General features: G+C 33.5%; 1 protein-coding gene across 6 annotated transcripts in view; it reads right to left on the bottom strand.

The window, feature by feature from the left end:
• ANKS1B (ankyrin repeat and sterile alpha motif domain containing 1B) overlaps positions 1 to 20438 on the bottom strand; it is a 423271-nt gene that overhangs the window by 359577 nt on the left and 43256 nt on the right. For 5 of the 6 annotated variants that reach the window (XM_027666829.1, XM_027666823.1, XM_027666799.1 and 2 more), the window contains exons 2-4: positions 17042 to 17122; positions 12812 to 12968; positions 3787 to 4083 (exon numbers count right to left, since the gene is read on the bottom strand). In XM_027666829.1, the coding sequence (XP_027522630.1) occupies positions 3787 to 4083; positions 12812 to 12968; positions 17042 to 17122 (535 nt within the window). Of the gene's footprint in view, positions 1 to 3786; positions 4084 to 12811; positions 12989 to 17041; positions 17123 to 20438 lie in introns of those variants that run through there. The other variant, XM_027666836.1, reaches the window with a different exon arrangement.

Here is a 20438-nt window from a genome sequence, read left to right as displayed (position 1 = left end):
TATATCTCTCTTTGTAAATGTACATGTGGCTTACTACTTGAAGGTAGAAGTAGTTTGGAATGTTCTCTTCTTGTGCAGCAGAGCATGTTACACAAATCATGAGGATTAAAAAATATAGTTGCAAATAATTTCTATATATTATTTCAAATGTGATAGAACTTTTAGGTAAATCTTTTTCACTTACAATGACATTCTTGTGCACTAATATACTCTTCTCTATACCACAGCAAGCGAGCTTAAGATTTATGGACAATATTCACTGGTTTACTTCCTGAAGCTTTCACTGGTTTGGATCTTATGTTTCTGGCAAAGTGAACACTACCATTATATTTGGAAATTCTTTCCCATTGATACTTAATAAAAAAAATGCTGGCATTTTTCCATGAATACACTGCTTGAGTTTGCATCAATGGCTTATATATTGATTACCCGCCATAAGTTTTCTGTATATGAAATACAGAGAACTGGAGCACAAATTGTGCTGAGCATATAACAAAACAGTACCTGCCCCAAGTAGCTTACAGCCAAATACAGGTACAATGTCGCAGCTGGACACACAGAGCAAGCAAGTACAGAAGGACATTGTCAGCAGGAACACTAGGATACATAAATCAACTTCGCATATAATTTGCAGGCTCATATAGAAGCATTAAGGGTTTTAATAATGACAAATTAATTTTTTTTAATCATGCAAATATGCAAAAGCTTTTAATTAGGCCACTTCTTTAGTCCTTACTTATAGGCAGTTTGCTATAGTTTTGATACTGATTTCAGACAGAATCTGAAAGACAGAATGGTGGCTTTGCAAACTGATTCACAGAATATCCTCCATACATAGTGACATCAAAAAGGAAGAAGGGGTACAGCTTTTTGCAAGAGAACTACAGTGATAAACAGTGGAAATTGCCATCCTTACTGTAACAGACAGGGAAGGCAAATAGGGATAGATGAAAGCTGGATAAGCAGAAGGGTACTAGTTTTTAAGGTATTTACAATTATTAAACTACTATTGCATGAAGCAGACTGAAACTGTGCAGTACCTTATTTTACTGAGGGCCCAAAATCTATCACTCACCCAAAACCTCTGTATTTTTCAAGTGTTTCAATTTAAATGAAAACTTCAAAACATAAAGAGATGAAGCAGATTTGCCCAATTCTAAATAATTTCAGATTGCAGGATATTGGATAGACCTGGGAAGTGAATAAAATGTGTGATTAATTAATTCAAAAATTAAATGCTGTCTTTTATTAGCCCAAGTATTTGTTAATATTAAAAGTGCTCAGGGAGTACAGAAGAGAAAGATAACGTGGATAAAGTAAACTTCCCATTTAAACAAATATATCTGTACAATTACAGAGTGATAGGAGACAGGCTACTTCTATAATCATCTCTCAACATTCTGAGAGCTCTCTACTGGTGATAAACTGAATTTATTTAACATGTATGAACTGTGTACAATTTTATTTACCACATAAGATGTTACTTTGTATATTATTTTTTCCCAATAAGTGATGCAGATCAATTTAATTAATAACAAAAGTCGAGTTCAGTTTTAAGTAACAGGTTCATTGCATGTTCTGCTCAGTTTAATTAGCTGCCAGTAATCATCAACAGAATTTTTCAGAGGCTATAGAAGTAATGTCAACAATATGTACAGAGCCAAATTGTCAATATGCTAAGATGTTGAATGAAAAGGAACATATTGATAGAGAATGTGTATACCAGTGAGAAAATAAAAAAGTGGTATTTCCTTATGTCAAGGAGGACAAACATAGAAGAAATAAGACAACCTAGTGCAAAAAATAAAACAAAATAAAATAACTGCCCTGCCTCTAAATAACTATGAAAAAACCCAAGAACATAAATTCCTTAAAAGCAATTAGAATAAAAATAAATAAATAAACCAAGTAAGCCCTGTAATTTTAGTGTAGATGCCAAACATATCACCATTACTAAAAGAATCTCTTATTTCTTAAAAGAAGATTGTAAAAAAAAATTGCAGCCACTGTATTTTTTAAAGGCCAGTGAAAAACTTTTAGTATAACTGTAGATAAAAATGGCTTAGGAGAATTCACAGTAGTGCTAAAATTATCTAGATTACATAAGAGAAAGAACACATTTCATAAAAGCATTGCGTAATATTTTGCCCTCATGCAACCATCAGTCTGTAAGTTGCCATGACAGAGATTATTTTTCTTCAATTATTCTGTCTTAAATATCAATTCAGGTATCACTTTCTGAATTTTTTCTCATTTGCTAGAGATAGAAGAGACATTATACATTCAGAAACATGCACCTGAGAGTTCTGTAGCATTAACCTTTTATAAATTACTGAAGATGTAGTAAAACTCAGATAAAAAAAAGAGCTGCTTGTATTAACCTTTGCAAGTAAAGAAAACTTTTCTAGTAAAGAAAATCAAAATCAAATTAAATTGAAAGTATAATGGTAGGCAAATACACAAGTATGCAAATCACAGGAAAGTGTTTCACTTTAAAATAGTTTGAAGTAAGTAACAACGCCAACTGAAAACATACTAGAGATAATAAAAGTCGCAAAACAATTTTACCACATCTCATCTGCAAGGCACTTAAGAATATCCATTTTTAATCTTAAAATATGCTAATATTTTATGATTTGCTTTCTTTTTTGTTTTTTTCTTTTTTTAGTCTATTTTTTCTTCTGCAGTTCACATTCTTTTTCTCAAAAGTTGAAAAACAGCACCTTGATGGAAGAATTCGGAAATGAAAATACATGGAATCCAGATGCAATCTTTCTATATAAAAGGGAAATTTATGTACAAAGGTGTTTGATTAAATGCACATAAAGCTTGAAGTGGATATAAATTTAGGCAAAGTTTAGGCAAAGTTCCCAAGATCTATTAATTGGTAGAGAATGTCTGGATGTGACTCTAAACTAGATGTAATTATGTTTGGTTTGTTTGTTTATCTGAAAATAGATATAAACCTGAAACAACCTTAATTCAAAGTATATTTTTAGTGTTGTCAATTAAATCAAGTGAAATCATAAGACTGAGGCAACACGTCACGCATAACAGAATCTGGTCCTCTCTTGTTAAAGGGCCTGGACACTTTCCTGTAGAAAGAACTGAACATAAAATTTACTGCTGCTGTACCTTGTAGCTGTTCCAAACTATGTCTATTTTATTTAAAGTTGCCCCTTTTACGTTATTATAACTTACTGTGTATAGAACTAGTCGCACCAAGCACCTAACAGCTTGGAGTCAGTAGCTGTAAGAGTGTATTGCTATAGAATTTTCTTTCAGATTTAGACAACAAGTTAGAAATGCAGAAAATCAAAATGGTTATTACCTGGTAACTTTGGGTTTAGCATGGAACCTAATAACCTTAGGAAAATGAGTTCTCAGTCAAGCACTGTTTCAGATTGCTATGACCATGAAAGGCCATAGCTTTAGCAAATCAGTTTGGTATCATTACAGCCACTGTTGTAGAAAATATAGTTATACACACCTACATGACCAGTTGATATGATTTGTGCATCTACATGTCTCAAGACAATATGAATATATGCACTCAGCTTTGAAGACATGCATCGTTCTTGAGTTACCTCTTTGAACACATCATTTGCAATGTAAAAAATAAATCTGTATTATATTTCACCTTGCAGCATTTCTAACAAAGTAAATGCAAGTGTATTTTAAAGAAAAAAGTAAGAAGTTATTTCGTTTGAATCATATTCTAATGATAAAGGAAAGGAAGGAAAGGAAGAAAGTATGAAAGGAAGAAGAAAGAAATTACACACTAACTTGGCAGCTGACATCCATTCCAGCCTCCAGAAGCACCTGTACGACAGCTTTGTGGCCATTACGTGCAGCAAGATGCAAAGGAGTGTGTTTTCTTGTGTTACAGTTCATCAGGTTTGGATATGCTTTAATGATCATTTTTACAACACGTAGACGTCCATAAAGTGCTGCCAGATCCAGAGGTGTTTCCAGTTTGTTGTTCCTTATTGTAGGGTCTGTCAACTCTTCCAACAGAACAGCAACAACTTCTGAATGACCATACTGAGCTGCACAATGCAGTGCTGTTTCATTTTCATTGTTCTGTTAAAGCAAAATAAAAGCTTCAGAAATTCATGTTTAATCATACAGTAGAATTGTTCAGCTTCCATGAGATCACTACAGAAGCAGGGTTTCTAATATAATGTACGGTAATGTATGTTAAATACTTCAAAATTACTCCACTAAAATTTTACTAATAATACATTATTACTTCAGCTTTGTGGCTCTCAAACAGATCAGGTCCCTATGTGTCCACATTGCTCCCAATCCATTTTTAACAATGTGCTCCCAAAAACCTTGTAGGCTCATGATACACCAAAATCTGTAACTCTCCTTGATTCAACTGTTTCTGAAATCATAGGTGAGTCCTCTTAGAAACGCTCTGACACTGAAGTCTCTCTTCTCATTTTTGCTGGTTTTGTACCATAACAGTTTGTTACTAGAGAAGTGAAATTATGGAGAAAAACTGTGCAATGAAAATATATCAGGCACAAGGTTAGTTTCATGTATCACTATAAAAAGCTACTATCAAGACAACAATTAAAGTTTGGAAGAAGACAAAATAGCAACTGTAGAAAGACTTAACACATCACTTAAGCAGTTAAGTCTTCTCAGAGCTCCAGGGAGAGATATATGTGTGTTTTTTAGGGCACATGAGTATGTGTATGCTGCAGACTGAATAGGTTTTTCCTTTACAAAGCAATGCCCCCCAAGTCTTTCCCAAAACACTATTCAATAAATTTAATAATAAATATTGAGGCTAAGCAGTACCTTCTTTAATTGTTTTCTTCCAGTTCTGTCTATATACTTGCAATCCCAAAGAGACAAATAACTTCAAGCAAAGAGGAAGGAAATAATTTATACAGCTCTCTGGATTCTATATGCCATCTATATTATTAATATATTATATATAATCTCTATAAAGCCTTAAAATAGGTTAGACTCTATAAATTTTAAAAGTATGTACTCTGAATGCCTCTTCTGATACGTGATTTATAAAATGTTATGACCGTTTATGAAATGTTGTAAAAGTAGAAAGCCAATAAACTAACGTGTCATATAAATAAATAAAAAATTAATGTAAATTCAGAAAAGATACTAAAGAAAGGTAGAAATGTAATTCTAAACAAAGGAGAAGCGATAAATCTGAATCCATAGTTCTATCTCTCAAGGAAACAACTGAAGAAAGTTCAGAGGACAGAGAACTGAAAATAGAAAAAAAAAATTTGTCTTTTTGAAAGACAGAAACAGTGAGAGATTCAGAGAAATGAGGCTCTGGACTCTTACTCATAAGCCAGCGAGCAAAAGAATATCCATCCTGTGCAGTACAAACTAGAAAGATGGAAAGGGGAAAAACTTTTCTTTTTGGTTACGGTGTTTCTAACTCTATAACCAAGAACTTAATGCTTGGGTTTGGGATTTTAACTTCATTGCTGTCATTGTCATCTCTCCTTGTAATTTAAAGTGACTCAGATGAACTTGGGAAACAGAAGAGACAGATAAATACATTTAGGTAAATCAACATTGCAGTTAAACTCTTCTGGTGTCTGTACCACCACACAACATCTGAGAGACCGGAATGTGTTTCCTTCTAAACCACAAGACATAGGCTGGAAAACACCCAGGTAGAAAGTGAGAAGCTTCCATTGGCAGACATAGCTTGATGAATAGTAAGTATTGGAATCATTGTGCATTATTCAGACCACCATGTGCTCTTTCTTTATTACACAGACCATAAATTCAGATTAAAAGACATCACAATACTACATGGCTGCAATGATCTATCAACCACCTGTGATAAGCTTTTTGTGCTCTAATGACTTCTAATGTATCTTTTACATAGGATTAGGCAAAGCAATTTTCTTATGTACAGTGGTATACCCTCAAATCACAACTACAGTTTATTAAAATCTATTTTTAGGTTTTCAATACTTCATGGACAGATAAAGGAATAGGCAACTGCAGCCTAATTTTGTGTACAATTAAGTATGAAAATCAGATAACTGCACATAAAATGGCCAATTATGGTAATTTTTGCCTACAGTTACTCTATATATCCAATGGAAATAGTTACACAAAGAAATTAGATGTATAAGTATATTCATATCCTGGGAGGTGAATAGCAAAATACATGCTTACAACTGTAACTATCTGTCCAATATCTGTTCATGTTTGAATTTTTTTCAAGAATTTATTGATATTACTTAAAGTATTTGGAATCTTATGCCAATGATCCAATACTGTAGCTTAAAAGTATTCTGATTAAATGTTTAAAGAGACATAAAAATTAAATTTGCTATGGTCCTTTTCTCAAAATGTGGTGACAGATATAGACACATAGAGACCAAACAGTCCAAATCACTGTTGCTGAGCAGCCAACTGAAATTTGCTCCCTCTAGATAAAGAATATCGAGCTGAATTTTCATGCAAGGGCATATTTACAGAAAAGTATATTTTAAAACAGCATGGTGCACAGAAGTAACAAAATGTTACTATTTTCAAATATACATTGTTGAACATTTTTCTATGGTTTGTATTTGCCAAATTAAACCTATATTTTACTTAATGACCAACTGATACAAAATTATAAAGAACTAGGTATCAGAGAAATAAAGCAGAAGAATCCAACCTGGGCAAACATGATAATTAAATTACCTACATATATGCAGTCAGAACAGGCATTGTATATATTGTGTCATCAGAGCTGAGAGGTGTTACCTAATTAGAACTCTAATAAAACATCCTTCCTTCTTCAAAATGTAAATTAATCAAAGACAGAATAATTTTTAACTTTCAAAGAGTAAATTAAAACTTGTTTAACTGCCCTCTAAATTTATCTGCTTTGACAATTTAGTACTGCTTATATAAATCACCTTGGAATCATGAGGTTTTTCTGAGGAGGGAGGAGAGAGGTTTTATGTAGGTTTTGACAGAGTCTGCCATCTTCAAATTTAGGAAAGACTACAGAGACACAGTTGGTTCAGCATTCCCAGAGAGATCCCTAAGATAATGGAGGCTCTAATGTGTATTTCCTGGACTGGAAAAAACTATCTTCCTCTTCTCACCCCTCAGGGAAAGATGGCCATGGATGTCTGTCAGCCTTACGAGTTTCCTCCTTAAGAAATTTGTTTAAAGAAGACATACAGTAAGAATAATAATTGAAAAAAAACTCCAACATATGAAGATATTTTAACAATTGAAATGATGTGATTTCCCTGCTCCCACAAATGCTATTAGTTCTGACAGGTCTTTTGTACGGTCAAAGCTAACTCAGGTGTAAATCTATTGATTTGTAGTAGTAGTAGGTAGGTAGTTTGTCTTCATATCTCTAAAGTAACACACTACTTTGAAGCAATATATGAAAGATGTGAAAAAATATTCTTGAAGAAACTACTAATAATTTAGTACTACTGCCTATATTTTCAGTCCCAAGTGTAAACAACTGCTCCTGGAGTACAAAAAGTTTATGTATTAACAGCCACTGCAGTGAGCAGTTAATCTGCTATAAAATGTCTAAGTTACCATTCTGTAATTAGAGCTTCAAATCTGATATCCAAGCGCTAAATAATACATAGTGCTGAAGAAAAAGATTAGAATTCTTGTAGCAATTTCAGATGCTTCATTACATGTTAGAAACTACAAGATAGACCCTACGAATGAGTGATTCTAAGAACAAAAAAATCAAGAAATCAAACTCAAGTGAAGACATACAAAACGTAAGATAAAAAGAGTAGACCAACATTATGCAAACACAGTATAAAACAGAAGTCTCTAATATTCACAATTAATATTTTAACCAAGCAGCTACTCTTATGGCCCAGTGGACCTCTTCCAGAAATAAGGAAACCATTCTATGATTCAGCCTTTAGTCTTTTTTTTAATTTTCTTCTTCATTATTTGCTACATGGGTCTCTTTGTGGGCATGATCCTGACGTTTTGTAGTCCTTCTCTGAATCCATTCTCTTCCACATAAGCCAGAACTCATACTTGTGTGGCTGAATTGTGCCTTCACAGCACTGCATCTCATCAGTATTGCAGGCTGTACTACAAATTTAGCTACTAAGAACGCATGCCACTGCCAAATGTAGAACATATCTTGAGGTCTATTCATTAGAGGACAGATTAGCAAATACATTATAGAGACAGTTATTGTAGCTTGGCAGTCTGATAGTGAAGTAGTACAGGACATATCAAGAGAATGAATGGCTATCATGAATATTATATAGGCCCTTGTGAAGCCTCTATTAAACTGGGTAAATTTAGGACTTCTGTTGCATAGCTGTGTAGTAAGATATTTTTGTCAAGCAAGTTTTAAAGATTCTAAAGTCCATGCAAGTACTGTACAACCAATAATGACTCAAGTAGTGATTTAACAGACCTTCCCAAAAAATTGTTCAACTTCTTTATTATCAATGCATTTTGATGATGAACTTGAAGACCTCCTAAATCATGGAGCCATTTCTTTGTCACATAAGCCCAATGTCAAGTAACTGAGACATTTGTTATGAAAAGATTTCTGCTATTTTCTCAGTTACAAAACGAGCACTTAAGTTAAAATTAAAGAAGGATGGAACAATGGGAGACTTTGAAAACATCTAACTGTATACTCAGTATACTCAAGAACAGTCAACTAGAGAGGGAAAAAATACAAAAATAAGGCTTTAATGACTAAAGAATTAAACAGAGGAGAAAAAAAAAAAAGAAACAATATATCCAAGACAGAGAAAGGAATGATGTCAGGATGGTCTTACCATATGTATTAAATCAGGAAGACAGTTTCCTCCTGAGAAGTTCCACCAATAAGTTAATCATTCTGAAAAAATAAAGGAAGTTTGCCTGCAAAGTACTCAGTGGGAATCAAAATCAAATCTACTGACTTTCAATCGAAATTCACTTTTACTTATGTAAATATTGTAAAAAACAGTAATCTCGTTGACTACGATGAAAAAATTTTTCTTCCAATTTATTTCTGCAATTGGCTTAAATCAAAAAGATGGCTCCTGCATATTTTTTCTTCTAAATAAAGTAGAGTAAGAGTTGCAAGGGAAATCGAAATTCATCCACGTAGTCTCTAATTTTAGGGGAGGGGGTAAAATCAAATGCAGAACTTGAAAAATATTGGGTTTGCAGGCTATTTTGGAAATTAATTGTACTCCTGGAAGTCCTTGAGGTGTCACTGGGAGAAGCACATAATGTCTGTGCTTCATTTTGATGTTTTGAAGAAGTCAGTAAATATGCTAGATGTTAGGTATTTACATATTATTAATGCATCTTGAACTCTTCTCCTTCATATTTCAGAAGTTTCAAACAATATTAAAGAAATGTGAGTGGTTTCTGTGACCATTACGATTTGAGGCACCAGTAAATTCTACAGTACACTGAATACATCAATTTAAGATAAAAGACATGCTATGTGCACAAAGAAAAAGAGAGAATATCACCAAGAAATTTCAGAACCATTCACATTTTTTCTGGTAAATTTTTCACTATTCATTTTCCGTAAAATATATATATATATACTAAAAACATACTTTGTGCATTATGTTTATTCCTGATGTCACTCATCTTTTTTTTTCCTGCAAAAAACCACTACCTATTGACCTGTATGTGGCTGTTATTTATTAACCATTTTTCATAGATTAGGATTTGTTATCAGTTATGTTAATTTATGATGAGAATTGCCATAATAAATGTTTGTGCTATCCAGATGTCCTTATATAAATAAACATGTAAGTAGTTTGACTGTGTTTTATTCGGTATTATTTAATAATAAGTCTTGATCTCATACTACATATTTGAAATTAATTCAATTGATAATTTACATAATTTTAAGTCTTCATTAATGAAGTTAAACACTTATATTTTTGTAATTTCACCATATTTTGTAATTTAAAACATACAACATACCTGTCAATTAAGAATCCTGCATTAAACAGTGACAGAATTCTTCTTACATAATTGTTATGCTGTAACCATGTTCTTTGTGTAGCTGCCACAACCCCCACAAAATAATTGTCCTTTAACTGTTTGACTCTTTACTGTTTTTTTCCAATTTTATGTAATAGAAACAGTAGGGGGCATTCAGAGCTTTAGATGTTGGATATGGCTCGATATGATCCTATGATGTTACTTAACTGTGTTTTAGAAGTGTAGAATGCAGTTCAATCAATTTACAGTATACCATATTAAATTCATTATTTCATGTAATATACATTTAACCATCATGAGCTTGTCATTTACTTCATTTGCTGTTCATTACTTTCACTTAAGTTTTTAGAAGGATTTCATTTACACAGAATTTTAGTAAGGTAGATGAAAAGCAAACATTTATTACAAATTGGTTGCAATTAATTTTAAATCATGAAAAAAATTATTTTCTCAAACTGAAAACAATTACGCTTTTAATGTGATCCTTAAAACAAACAAAACAACTAACCAGGAGAAAAAAAGACTGACTTGACTACAGTATTTGCTGTGGTGAGAAAGTGTCATGAAAAATGGCTATCCTTCTCTCCAACTTTCAGAAGAAAAAGGAAGGAAGAAAAATAGGCCAGGATTTCTTATAAGCTCTAGCTTCAGTTCCACAGATGTGAGAGAAGTTATGAGAGCTATGAAGAGTCACCTGCCTTATAAAGCCTATCTGCAAATAAGCAAAAGCCTCAGAAGCCTACAGGCTCATAAGAATGTACAACAGGTATTAGAGTGAGGATGCCACTTAGGTGTTATTTGAGGACATGTGGGTGGAGGTGGTTCTATATCAAGATGGCATTTCCCTCTTTTCTTGATACAGATAGTATTCTCCTGCGCAGAGCGCTAATTAGCAGGGGAAAGTAGGTGCCAGCAAAGTAGTCCACATACTAAAGCTGGCCATTGTCCAGAGTGGAATACCAAGGAATTTACAAGGTCAGAAAAACTCTGTATGCTTAACTTCAAAGTTTAATATGATCAAGATTCCCTTAAAAAACTTAAGGTGTAACATTTCTTATGAGGATCGCTCACGTATTTTCTATTATAAAGTTTTTGGGTAAAATTAATAGATGGCAGGATGACCTGTTTGAGTCAGTGGGGTATATAATCAGATGTATCCCTGCTTAATGGCTCCAGTGATCAAACCAGAGACAGCACATCTAATCAAGTTCAAGAATATTCTAGAAGTCTGGATGTATATGTGGGACTGGAGAGAAGTAGGTTTGAATTCACATTTCTCTTTCTGATCTTACTAAAATATCTTTTTCACTATCCCCCTCTCTGAAGTTCCTACATAGCTTCCAGTTTTCTGTCACTATACAATCTCTTCAAGAAATGGGTAACATGAAATCAGAAAGTTGCTTTTTGTTTTGTTGCATAAACAAAACTGAAAAAAATCCTCTCCTTGACAAAAGGTAATCCTACAATTCAACTAGTTTCATCCTACATAAAATAGCTAATGAGAATGAGAAAGTTGAAGAAACTCCTAATCTGCAACTCAAAGCACAGAATGACAAATTTTGGGGTTTGTGTTTTTTCTTGGATAAGTCAGAGTATCATAGGACTTCCCAGAAGACTGTCACATGGGCATATTCCATTACATTATTTTCCTACATTTCCTGTACTAATACTTGATATTCATATCATAGTTATTGTATGTATTCAAATGACTAACTGTATAACCTCAGATATCAAATAGATTATTCAAGGTATGGCATCTCACACTAGTTAAGTGTTTGCAATGTAAGTCTCACATTTTTTATTGTCTAACCATTTGCCTTCTGGCCACACTAATATAGGCATTAAGAGTGCAACTCATTTCTCAGATTGCACTTTACCATTTGAGGTGCTGTAGGTTACCAGGTGTTACTCCATCTGGAGTTCATCACCCACTCCACCAGGACCTGTGTTTGGGCAATTGAATCCTGCCTTACTTTTGGTCACCTGAATAACCCTGTTGGCTCCTGTGATTACACTGACCAGACCTCTGTGGATCCGAATGGTGCAATGTAGGCAATTACAATTTAGATCTGAATCTAGAGCTGACTCCCACCTTTACATTCCAATAACTCCCTGATTACCCTGGCAAATTCAATAGCTTAACGGTTACTACTTGTACTTCACAGCCTACTTCCAGTCCTTAAGCAGTTCAGCCTAATATAGATGGTGTCAAATTTTAATCACCTTCTTTCTCTTTTTAAATGCTGGCCCTATGAATGGACCAGATAAGAATATACAGAATAAAAACAGAAGGTGTGCCATATGTCTGACAACAGAATGCAACATACTTATACTGCCCTTACTCACTGTAATACTCTCATTATTTTTTCTTGGTATATATGTGTCCTTTCTGTTCCACATGCATACATGCAGTCCATCTGGTTTGTCATTTATCTCTTCATATCTGTTAATTTACAGTACACTTAAAATATACCAAGGATGTTAATTTTATCTCAAAGGTTTTCAGGACTTTAATATTTAATACAGCAAAAAAGATGCAGAGTTTATGCAAATTTACATCCATACATAAAAGATGCATAGAGTATGTCTTCACACGATTTTTCAAAGACAAGCAAAAAGTTTTTCCATACTTTTTAAATCTAATATTCTTTAGGTCAGTGCCCATCCAGAATAAGGGTATCTGATATGCTTATAATGGAAGATTTTATCAGTCTTGGAGAAGAAATTACTGAAACAATGGAAAATAGGCTTTTTTTTAACTTGGCTATAAATTTGTCAGACCTAAAGAATATTTGCTGCTATTTTCCGTTGATGTACACAAATATTTTTTATCACACTTCACCTGTTCATTCACTCGGGAGTGTGATGGTCCGTGATGGATGAGAATCTTCACAATATCTACATCTCCTCTCCAAGCAGCCAAGTGAATAGGAAAATAACCCTTATTATCTGCCACATTAGTTGATGCTTCATACTGAAGTAATTTGAGAACTATATCCCTGGAAAACAGGAGGTAAATCTAAAAATTGACAGAAAGCTTATTTTATTAAGTTTTTACATGAACATACATATTACCAAAATTTTTATCCTGGATAATAGAAAAAAACCCTTGTGTGTCAAGGGAAACATAGAATAAGTGAAGACCAATAATTTCTAAAAATAGATAGTAAAACATACCCAAAATGTTATTAATTTTAGCGATTCTTACTTCTTATGAATACCACCAATATTATCACCAGTTCTCTGATTCTTTCAGTAGGATCACCTGGCCAAAGAATCACTTTTAGAATTTGCCAGTCCAGGCAATGTGCATGTCCCTCAGACATTAAAGGCAGAGAAGTACTCTTGTCCCCAGCATTGCTGAGTTCTGGAGGCAGGAAGACAAGAGGGTACTTTTATGGACATGATTCTCACAGTAAGAGTTAAGTAACAATTTTTCCTCTTCTTTAAAACATTATCTCAAAGATAGTTAAAAAACAATTTAATGATGTTCTAGCTAGATATATACTATCTTCTATAAAATAACTGCTTCTATTTTCATCTCCCACATGCAGCTTCCTTATAATAGTGAGGGAAGAAGTGACTTATTATCATTTTAATTCTTTTTGTATTACTTTCAGTGTTTTTGGTGTGACTTATCATACATTAAATGAAAGACTGATATAAGTTGGTATGTTCCATCCCTGATTTTTAAGCAGTCTCCTGTACTTAAGTTCACAAGCTAAACATAAAAATTAACTGTGTGGTATGATAATGTTATCGAGTATTTCAGAAAGTAAATAAATTCTGTCTTATTGCTGCACTTGACGTCTCAGAGTTTGACATAGTCAGGCCTCATTAGTTCTTAAGCTAACAGAATCTATGATCCAGTGTGGGCAGTTCTACACACATTTTTTACTGAATATGGAAACACTGACTTACTGATTTGGCTCAAAAAATCAGTGGGGGAAAGAAGCTCGGTGTAGCCAACGTTACGTCTAAAAATTAAACCTGTGACTACAAATTAGGACAGAAGACATATCTGAAGCAATTATTCCCCCAACCTTGATGGAACCTTATTAATTTCCTATTGAGAAAAAAACGTGGTGAGTTATGAGGGACTATAACCAGGTCAAAAGAAACTCTCAGTTAACTTCAAAAGATATGGAATCATCACATCTAAGCTTTGAGGAGAATTTAAGCTGGATTTTGGTTATTCCTGATAAGGTCAAATAGCATGAAAACAACCAAGAAAGAGCAGCTCCACTATAGGACTTTTGCTACACAGAAACTTCCAGGAAAGTGAATCCTGAGCGAAACATTTTAGCATGCATAAGGTTTGAGAGACTTCTCATATCATAATAGTTGATGTTGTAATAGATGGTCTAATGAAAGCCAGATACACAGTTGTTTGAAAGGGACACAAAACAAAAGAAGCATAAGTTGAACTAAGTGGGAGAAAATTAGCAAAAAACCCTCCACAGCTGAAATCTATAGATAACAATACACAGGAACTATTGGGATGAGTCTATTGCAAGATTCAAGCTACAAAATAGAACATACATCTCCTTCATCCTTCAAGAATGCCCTGACCCACCACACTTATCTAGGGTGGTTCTTTTTTAGCACTTTGTCAGAACTTTTTTATTTTGTAGAAATAAATTTCAGAAAGAAGACTGAGAGTCCTTAGCCCAGTAACATTATTGGGCTAAGTAAAATTATTTAGGGAGACTGAGATTCCAGTGATTGCCCCAGATACTATTTAATTACTTATATAAAGCAGAATAGTTTCTGAAGGAAAGAGAACTACATCAGAATAATGAAGGAAGAGGGAATTCATCACATACAGTGATCAAGCAGGGATTTGAATACTGGTGTCCAATAAGTATCCCAGCCAAAAATTATTGGTTGGGTCATTAGGTCTCGCGTTCTCACTTTTCCTAAAAAACTCGAATATCTCAGGTTAAACCTAATGTAAAGTGGGAAAAATTAAAACCCCAAAGATTTTTAAAGGACAAGAATGTCCCCTAAGGGGGAAGTTTCTTTTATCAAAAGATTGTACACAGTTTTGATTTTGAATATCGAGCCTGAAATCTGAAATAGAGTGTAAAGTTATTTATTTGTCATTTGTAGTGACTAACAAAATTAGAATCACCAGGTGTCTGTCCAATTCTCTTGCAGCAGGAGCAGTAGGGTGGCTTGGATAACAGGTCCCGAAACTTCATGATTCATCATGAAATACCTCATGATGTATTTCAGTGTACTTTAATATAACAAGGTATAAATGGGATATCAGTAACTGCTACTTACCCTGCCATGAGTGTAAGGGGTCATAGCAGCCAGCACTGGACTTTTCAAAAGCTGCAGTTAGATATGCGGCTAAACATAAGTCCATATTTTTAAGTTCTCCCAAACCTCAGGAGAAGTTTGGCACACGCTGTGTCTGAAATGTTTTGGTATTTTATAGTTTTTTTGTGTATTGCATGTTTTGAGATTTTATAGTTTATAGTAGAATTCACTTGAAATCTCTGATAGTTTCAGTGTTTATAAAGTAATATTTTTAGTTTGCTGCATAACTATTGGTTTGTTGCCAATATTAAACATGCTAAACTCAGTTTTTGTCTATTTAAAACCAGCAATCTTTGCAAGCTAGCACTTCAGCTTTTGTCAGCCAAAAACGAGCAACAGCACAAGAAACAATCCATAAATTATGAACAAAAAGGCTGAGTTTAACAGATCATATTAAGGAGTTAGACCTAATTCCATGGAAGTAAAAATATATTAATGGATGATTCTGATCTTCCTACAGAGCTCAAACTTTGGAAAATGCACGGTATCTAATTTAACAGTATTTTAACTTCACATATTTATTTAGAAGCAGAATATCCTATATTCACCAAAAGATTCATCTTTCCTAAAGAAAATATGCAGGTTTCTAGAATATAATTAAAGACACATCCTAATGTCTTAATTTTTCCATGAAAGAATGCAAAAATGGTGCAATGAGTAAATTAAACACAAAATTATTATGTTTATCTTATGGACAGTCCAAAATCACATTCAAGTTAGTTCAAATCACTCTTAATTTCAGTTGGTTTTTGGGCAGTTCCTTATCTCCCACAGAGGAATTAACCAAAGCTTTGTGTCAGAATTTTCTTTAGTGAAAATCCAGTCAGCATTAATACCATCAGTCTGCAAACAGGGTAGTTGGACTGCATTAAGTGGGGTAGCTCTTACCTTGGTTACAGTGGGGTCCACCCCACTAGAAATTTCTAGACTTCATTAAAACCTTTCTTTCTTGTTCTGCCTTAATAACAACATGCAGCTGGCAGAAAAATACAATGGAGGTAATATGTAGCAGGGGGAAAATGTAACAGCAGAGATAACATAGAACAAATAACAGGGTCTAAAACAAAATGCCTAGCAAGTTTCCAGATTTTTTTCAATGCCTGAAGCAGTTCACCTGCACTGCTGGGCCTGTGCAGTGCCCCTCAGTGGGGATTTTCCATGCTTTCCCCTAAAATTGTTGAGACATGCATGTGGCAGCTTGGATGGACAGCAGCATCTTGGGAAAAGCTGTAAGGTCCCATATGAGGTAATAGCCTTTTTTTTCTCTGCTTCCAAGTGTATAATTACTAAATACTCTTTTCATGCTAATTTGCTTTGATGATGATTAATCTTTACTGTTCTTTTGTTTAACAAAATTCCTTCCTTAAACGTTCAACACACTATAAGTGTATACATATACACAAAAGTATACTACAAAATTTTCTGCTGCAATTTCTCAGCAACTAAAAAGCACTAGAGCCACAACTAGTAACAATAATAAATGTACTCAAAATTGAGGAAGAATTTGGAAGAAAGAGTACATAATCAACAGCTTATAAACTGCATTTCCCATTTGTCATCACCACGTGCTGATACTGATGACAGTGTCAAAGCATTCTATATTAATATATCCCATGGGAAAAATCACTATTTCAGTAAGTCAAAGTTTGTCAGCTTTCAGTGAAAACCTCAGTGCGATGTTATATATTTCTATGTCACACAGCTAAATACCATTCTACATAAAAAACAAACGTGAGGCACTTACTTGTGTCCATTTAAAGCTGCATGATGTAAAGCAGTATAACCTGAACTGTCTGTGCAGTTTATGTTTGGTCCTCGCCAGATGCTGCAAATAAAGCAAAATTGTGAAGTTAATTTTTTGGCTTGGCAAGTACAGACGTGTCAGAAATCTGATGTACAAATAATCTAAAGATCTCTGCAACAAGTGTGATTAAACTTTAAGAGATTAATTACCTTATAAAGAATATAAAATAGCAAATGTCATCTTGATATCAATATAATTTATTTATAAAAATAATTTTACACATTCATTTTTATAGTAGTCATGAACTTTATGTAGGGCAGTCTTAAAGACTAATGACTCTTCTGTCATTTCAATTAGATCTGTTCTCTCCCTATCACTCTGGTAATTACACTGAGTTTGTAATCTGATGTTGCACTACTTTTTCACAAGTTTTCATTGACTTTAGGTCAGTTAGTCTGGAATCAAACAAACATAAGATTAGTGAGAATCCCTTTAAAGGGACAGTATATTTATTCCTTTTGCTTGACTTGATATTTTAGCTCCCACTTTAACTGATTATATTTTTTTAATAAATTAAATATGCCTTTAAAATAAGTTAATTAAATTATGTTTCTTCCTTTTTTTTCCCTTTTGTTATCTTTCTGTATTTTACAGTCATCTTCATTATATGTCCGGTGTAAACAGTTTCACCACCTATCATGGACTCTTCAAAAACCACTAAAGGAGATATTTTGTTTCAAAGTTGAAAAACATGGCTGCTAATCTACCAAAACCAACAGCAAAACCAAATAGTGGAAATTGGATAACAAAGGCATATTGAATACCCACAGGTATTTTTCTAACCAACTACATTTGAAACTAACTGTATCCTTTGTAGAAGCAATTTATTCTTCTGCATCACAGTTTCCAATCATTAGTATTAAAATTTCCAAGACACAAAATTATGAGCCCTGAATTACAATTTGTTTTCTTTAGTTTCTAATACAGTGTTAAACAGTCATTGGCAAGCCACATTTTTGCTTCACTTCGTACCTTAGAATCAAGCGCTGTAGTTTAAAGAAAATAAGCTGAAGCTAATAGGTAAAAGGAATTCTTCATATTGACATTTTTCATTATCTACATGAATAAAATGACATGGTATGCTTAACATATGTTTTTTTAAGAATTATATACTACAGAATCTGTATTTTACTACCTAGAAAATGGAATATATGCATATACACACACACACACTACGGAATACTGATGTAGACTGGTCTCTTTTTCATTGTGTGTGTTTGAATGATTCATTAGCTCATAAACTTAAGCACCTGTTTTTCTGCAAGTAATACTGGGTGCATACAGAATTATTTGGGTGATACACTGTGTTCTGAAGTGAGTGTAATTCTACATTATGCTAGGTATCTCACCTCTCCCTGCAATTTAATTTCTTGGAAGAACACAACTGAATTATTTTCTTGGGTGCAAAGAAGAAAAACAATAGGTAACTTTTTTAAAAAATCTGCTCAGACACTTACAGATATTCTTTTCTACAGAAGGCAACTTCCAGCTAAGAAAAGTCACTCTAATCTTTTCAATTCAAGAAAGTTATTTTAACTTCATGAAATAGTAAAAACTGAGTCCTTGAACTGATAGCTTCTCTGTAATAGACAGATGTGATTTATATGGCAAAGAAAAACTGTCTTTATCTATTGGAAGGAAAGAAGTCCTTATCTATTGATACTCTATAACCTTTCATACTTTTGCAAATTTTTATTCATTATTTTCTAATCTATTGGATTATATTTTCATCACATTATTTATACCAACTAATAGGAGAATGAAGAAAAATAAGTGGTATAGAAAGTAGCATTTTAAATATTAAAAAAATACACAAACAACCAGAATAAAATTTACTTGGTTTTGCTAGCTTGCTTGCTTTGGCTTACAGTTGTTAGGACTTGTCTGTTGGTTGTTTTTTCAAAATGCAAGGGATCTATGAGTTCATATATTATTCATGATGCACTGGGCATCACTAATAATATTTTTAAAAAAAACATTAAAAAAACTCAAAGAAAAACTAAAAAAAAACCACACCAAAACCCTGCCCCAAAATCTGCATTCTTTATTCCCTATTTTTCTACTTTAATTAATGCATTATTTAAAACATTATTATACTTCCTGAGTCTGGTCTTAGGAAATATTTTCCAACTGAAACTATACTGATTTAAAAAAAAAAAAGTCCTCTGAAAATTTATTAGTGAGTATATAAATGCACCTATGTGAAACTCCTCAGGACACACAGGTTGGGAGGTTGAGAGACAAAGGACAAAAGACAGTGTCACCGATGACTCAGAGACGCAAGACAGGATGGACAAACTAATCACTGTCAGCTTCCAAGCGGTACACAAAGCCATGCTCAAAATCACAGCTTGGTAACAAACTAAAGAATGCAGCAAACGAGAGCAGGACTTGGCTACAAGCACCTCTTTTCCCCTGGACTGGTGCAGAAATCCCCTCCTAGGTGGTCTCGCATTCTACAGTATTGCAACATTATTTTCTACAAATGGGATGCAGGTCCAGTATATACAGGGCCTATTTATGCATTAATAACTGAGAATCAAATTCAAATTGGACAGTCTGTGAATGCAAGTTCTTACACTCTAAAACTCCCAGATTCATCTAAAGCTCTTCTCTTGCAATCAGAATACAGCAGGGCAAATGTCCAGTCGCATATTAGCTCTATAAAAAGCACCTGACTTAAAAGAAGAGTAGAGTGTAGATTGAGAAAAATCCTAAAGAGCCCTTCATTGATATCATAAACATATACCATTTGTGAAGAATTATCAAATATATCGATTTATCTGTGTATTAAAACACCTGCGAAAGCAACACTAAGGAGAACCTGGCACAAAACAAATACCATTCAACCACCAGAAAAGGATATTTATTGACAGAAGATTAGCAGCTCTTTAGAATACTGTTAATATTGAATGTTCCCAAAAACATGTTTTTCTAATACTTTGATGTGGTCAGTTATCAAACTTCTTAAATTGGCATGCATTAGTAAGTTAGGAATTTGTTTTCCTATGTACATCAGTAAGTTAGGAAAATCTTCCTATCACTTCATGAATTTTACTAAAGTAATTGAACCTACTTTTTGTGCAAAAAATCAATTTTTATTCAACAACTAATTAAAACATGATTATCAATTAGTTTCTTCCATTTCACTTTGCCAAAGTAAGGCACAAAGAAACTGTAGCCTGTTATGCTATTTACATTATTGCCAAAAGCAGAGACCTCCTTATTTACAGTCTGTTCTCACTGTGGACAAAGAATACTGACCTTTTGAACTGACATCAAATATTAATTGAAAATACTCTTTACTTGGTAAGAAAATTAGTATTTTTTCTTTCTT

The sequence above is a fragment of the Corapipo altera genome, unplaced genomic scaffold (assembly GCF_003945725.1).
Source record: "Corapipo altera isolate COAL_440 unplaced genomic scaffold, ASM394572v1 1, whole genome shotgun sequence".
Lineage (NCBI taxonomy): Eukaryota > Metazoa > Chordata > Aves > Passeriformes > Pipridae > Corapipo > Corapipo altera.
Note: the sequence above shows the minus strand (reverse complement) of the source record. Positions and strands in the feature narration are given on the sequence as shown.